Source organism: Macrotis lagotis, chromosome 1, assembly GCF_037893015.1.
Source record: "Macrotis lagotis isolate mMagLag1 chromosome 1, bilby.v1.9.chrom.fasta, whole genome shotgun sequence".
Lineage (NCBI taxonomy): Eukaryota > Metazoa > Chordata > Mammalia > Peramelemorphia > Peramelidae > Macrotis > Macrotis lagotis.
This window is the reverse complement of record NC_133658.1, coordinates 778,481,645-778,486,112: the sequence shown is the minus strand read 5'-3', so window position 1 is coordinate 778,486,112 and position 4,468 is coordinate 778,481,645. Positions and strand designations below refer to the sequence as shown.

At 36.3% G+C, this 4,468-nt stretch overlaps 1 protein-coding gene and 1 non-coding gene across 2 annotated transcripts; both read right to left on the bottom strand.

Annotated features, from left to right (window-relative positions):
• Positions 1-949: 949 nt before the first annotated feature.
• Positions 950-1,087, bottom strand: LOC141510706 (small nucleolar RNA SNORA21). The gene has a single exon (XR_012475129.1). It is a non-coding gene; the product is annotated as a small nucleolar RNA SNORA21 (small nucleolar RNA).
• A 2,674-nt stretch (positions 1,088-3,761) lies between these two features.
• On the bottom strand, positions 3,762-4,256 carry LOC141488258 (ubiquitin-ribosomal protein eS31 fusion protein-like). Its single transcript, XM_074188211.1, has one exon. The coding sequence runs from the start codon at positions 4,227-4,229 to the stop codon at positions 3,762-3,764; it is 468 nt and encodes a 155-aa protein (XP_074044312.1). The 5' UTR covers positions 4,230-4,256.
• Between the last annotated feature and the right edge of the window lie 212 nt (positions 4,257-4,468).

Sequence of the window (4,468 nt, the reverse complement as noted above, 5' to 3'; positions counted from 1 at the left end):
TTTCATCTCTCTTTTGTTGTTTACTATGATCCCTGCATTGTCATCAAAATATAAGAACACACCATTTTTTCTCCGATATGACTTTCGTTGCCATATTACCACTGCTGGATGGACTTTTAAAATATTTTATGGAAACAACAGATAATGTTTTGATTTGCTATTTTAGTGAGAGCTCTGAGGTAGGGCTTAGCTTCAATGACCAAAGCATTTAGTACACTCATAGGGACCTGCATAAAATCCACATTACAGGCATTTTGGACAGTTTAGTTCAACAAGAATTTAATAAACTACATGCTAGATATAAAAAGAGAAAATGCAGAACAATTCCTGTCCTTAAGAAGTTTTCAGTCAACTTTTGAGGGAACAGAGAGAGGAAACCCAAGAAATGCCAAGTGTCTAAGGCTGGAGACCCATACATGGTGAGGACACCTAGATGCTTAGGTTATATGTACAACCAAATTATACATTTTCATATTAGACATCAGCAAGAGAAAAAATTTTAAATTTTAAAAAATTCAATAAGGTGAAAATATGCTTTGGTCTGCATTAAGACTAGTTATTTCTCTGGATATGGATGGAATTTTATATCACAAGTCTTTTAGAATTACTTTTGATCACTGTGTTGTTATGAGTTAAATCTATCATAGTTGATCACCACACAATGTTGCTGTTTGCATGTACAAAGTTCCCCTGGTTCTGTTCACTTCCCTCAGTGTTAGTTTGGGTCTTTATAGGTTTTTTTGAAATCCACCTGTTTGTGATCTCTTTACAAAACAATTACTATTCCATCATGTTCCAAAAGGAGAAAAGAAAGAAAATTGTGGACTAGAATAGCCAGGCAAAGTTTCAAACAAGTGCAACATGGATACAGGGATTGGCAAATTACAGCAAGAGGGGCCAAACCTGACTTCCTGGTTAAGATTTAAAAATTGAAAAAAAAAATCTGTAGACCTGTCACACCACTGATTGAGACCAACAGCACATTCAACTGTCACCTCACCCAAAAGTGATGGTTCTGTTAAATTCTGCCCTTTCTGGACGACTTCCTAGGCCACTCAAGAGACCTATAAAGTGCTTTTCAAAGGGAATAAACACAAATTGTTAACTATACTTTCTCCTAAGAGGAAAAGAAAGTGTACACATTCTCCTTATAGACACAGTTTTCCTACCACTCAGCAGTCTTCATAATGTAACATTTGGGAGTTCTCCTACTTGAATGTCTTAAAGAAGAGCCTGGGCATTTCTCATCAAACATGCTGTAGTGAAGATTTTGTAGGGTTTTTAATAACAGATGATTTTAAATTCGGTCCTGGAAGTGATAACTTTTTGAATATGAGTAGGGTGGCATGAACTGACCTGTAATTCAAAAAGATCACTTTGGTAGTTGAGCACAGGATAAGTTGGAATGGGAAGAGACTTGTGGCAGTCAAGCCAACCAGGAGATTATGGTGATAATGTAAACCTGTAGCAATATGGTGGCAACATCATAGGAAAGAAGGATGAGCATGAGGTAAATTTTGTAAAGGTAAAATTGACATAAATTGGCAACAGATTTGATAATGAGAGAGAGAGAGAGAGAGAGAGAGAGAGAGAGAGAGAGAGAGAGAGAGAGAGAGAGAGAGAGAGAAAGGACAACTTGAGTCTTGGATGTGATCCTGAGGTACAGGAAGGATGGCAATATAGTATATAATAATAGAGAAGTTTAAAAAGGGTTAAGTTGGTAGTGCAAAGCTAGGAAGTTCACAGTTTATTCTGAAACAAATTTAAATGAAACCTGTAAATAGACCTTAAAGCAACAGAATCAAGAAAAACAGAGTGAAACAATTCTGAACTCAAGATATTGTGGAAGAACTTTGGAAAAAAAATCTGTCTCAGCAAAGCTGAGAAGCTATCAAAAGACTATTAGCCACATCACAGCTCAGGTCCTGGTTCAGCAGTCCAACAATGAAGGTTCCAACCCCCAACTCAAAAGGTAAAGTGTGAGCCCAACAATAATGATTTAGCAGGAGGGACTGAGATGTGTTGCCCCACTGTGACCAACTGAGATGGCTGAGCAGAAAGTCAAGGACAGAGCCCTGGATTCTAGCACAAAAAGTTTGGGACTATATCCTGTGAACCAGGAACAGAGCTCAACTATCAAAATAGCAACAAAAGAAAGAGAAAGCTAAGTATAGAAAGCTACTATCCTGAAAGGGATGATAAAAACACTATCTCAGTAGAGGAAAGTGATGACAAAATGCCTACAGGTGAAGCCACAAAAGTGGTTATGAATTGATTTTAAATCCAAAAAGACCTTTTAGAAGAACTCAAAAAATATTTTAATAACCAAATAAGAGAGGGAAAAGAAAATAGAGAAATGAGTCATTGCAGAATAATTAAAAACTGCCTGAAGACAAAAACTTTAAAAAGAAAACTGGACAAATGAAAAAAAGAAATCAAGTCCTTTATTTTTTTAATTTTGTTAAGGCAATGTGGCTAAGTGACTTGCCCAAGATCAAATAGCTAGGCAATTATTAAAGTGTCTGAGGTCAGATTTGAATGCAGTTCCTCCTGAATCCAGGGCCTATGCTCGATCCCTTATACAGTAAGATAGATTAGACTTTGGAGAAAATTGAATGGGGTAGAAAGTAATAGATCATTTTTTATGAATAGAGATTATTTATTTTAAAATTTCTCCTCAACTACATTCAAAAGCAAGTTTCATATTTACTTACAAAACCCTGTGTTCTAAATTCTCCATTCCTCATACCCCATTTTCCCCTTTGAGAAAACAAGGTACTTGGTATAATTAAAAATATGTAGCCATGAAAAACATTACTACCATTACCACAATAGTCATGTTTAAAAGTAAACATACTCCCCCCCCACAAAGAAAGAGAAACTTCAAGGAAAATAAAGTGAGAAAAAAATATAGTTCAGTCTTTATTCAGACATCATCAGCATTGTATTTGGGATGGAAAACATTCTTTACTAAAGCCTGTCAAAGAAATTGCTTCAATGTTTTTCACACAGTTGCTATTGCTAACTATATTTCCCTCTATCCTATTCCCTCCTTTCCCATTTATTCTATTTTCTTTCTTTTCACCCTGACCCTGCTAAAAAGTATGTTGTGTTTGACTACCGTTTTTGATGACTTTCTCTCTTTCTGTCCAATTCTCTCTTTTATTTAATCTCGCATTTTTCCCTCTAGGATAAGATAGATTTCAATATTCAATTGAGTCTGTATGTTATTCCCTGTCTGAGTCACTTCTGATGAGAGCAGGCTCACTCAGTCCCCATAACCTTCTTCTTCCACTCCACTGCAAAAACTTTTTCCTTCCTCTTTCATATGAAATAACTTAACTTTTTTCTCTTTCCCCCAGTATATTCCTTTCTCCCCCATTGACTCCATCTTTGTAATATACTATACCTTCAAATTCAGTTCCCTTCTGTGCTTTGTCTATATATGTTCCTTTTAATTGTCCTATCAAATGATAATTATCAGAACCATCTTCCTATGTGGAAATACATCAGTAAGTCCCTTGCTGTTCCTGTCTACCCTCTCTATGCTTCACCTGAGTCCCATACATGAAGAACAAGCTTTCTGTTAAACTCTAGTTGTTTCATTAGTAAAATTTGAAAGTACCATATTTCTTCTTTTTTGACTCAAAAAATAGTTGAATTCTTTATTAACACACACACATGTATATATATATATATATTTATATATTCATTTATTTATTTATTTATTTACCTATTTATTTATTTATTTATTTATTTGTTTATTTGTCTTCTGGCTTGTTGAAGCAGTAGGTTAGACAACACTTGCCACAATAATGTCTGTCAAAATGGCTAGCCATAAAGACTCCAGCACCACCTTCATCAGAAGGGCATTCCCGTCGAAGGCGGCTAATCTTGCCATTCTCATCAACCTTATAGTATTTCAGAACAGCAAGTTTAACCTTCTTTTTTTTATGTTTGTTCTTTTTGGGAGTGGTGTAAGACTTCTTTCTCTTCTTGGCACCACCCCGAAGCCTCAGAACAAGATAAAGGGTAGACTCCTTCTGAATGTTGTAGTCAGACAAAGTCCATCCATCTTCCAATTGTTTGCCAGCAAAAATCAATCTTTGTTGATCAGGGGGAATACCTTCCTTATCTTGTATCTTGGCCTTGACATTTTCGATGGTATCAGACGGTTCGACCTCCAGGGTGATGGTCTTCCCCATCAGCGTCTTCACGAAAATCTGCATCGCGCTGCTGAGTCCACCCGCTGATGGCGGATCCGAAAGAGGAAAGTCCCATATTTCAATGAATGTACATTCTTTCCCCTGGAAGTGTGTTCAGTTTTGTTAGTACATTCTTGGTTGTAATCCAAGTTATTTTGTCCTCCAGAATATCATATTCCAAGCCCTAAGAGCCGTTAAAGTAGAAGCTGCTTATCTTGCCTATGGCTTCACAAAACTTAAATTGCTTCTCTCTTGGCTGCTTC

Bases quoted from the DNA above. Each gene is read 5' to 3' on its own strand.
- LOC141488258 (XM_074188211.1), bottom strand. From the start codon at position 4,229: ATGCAGATTTTCGTGAAGACGCTGATGGGGAAGACCATCACCCTGGAG.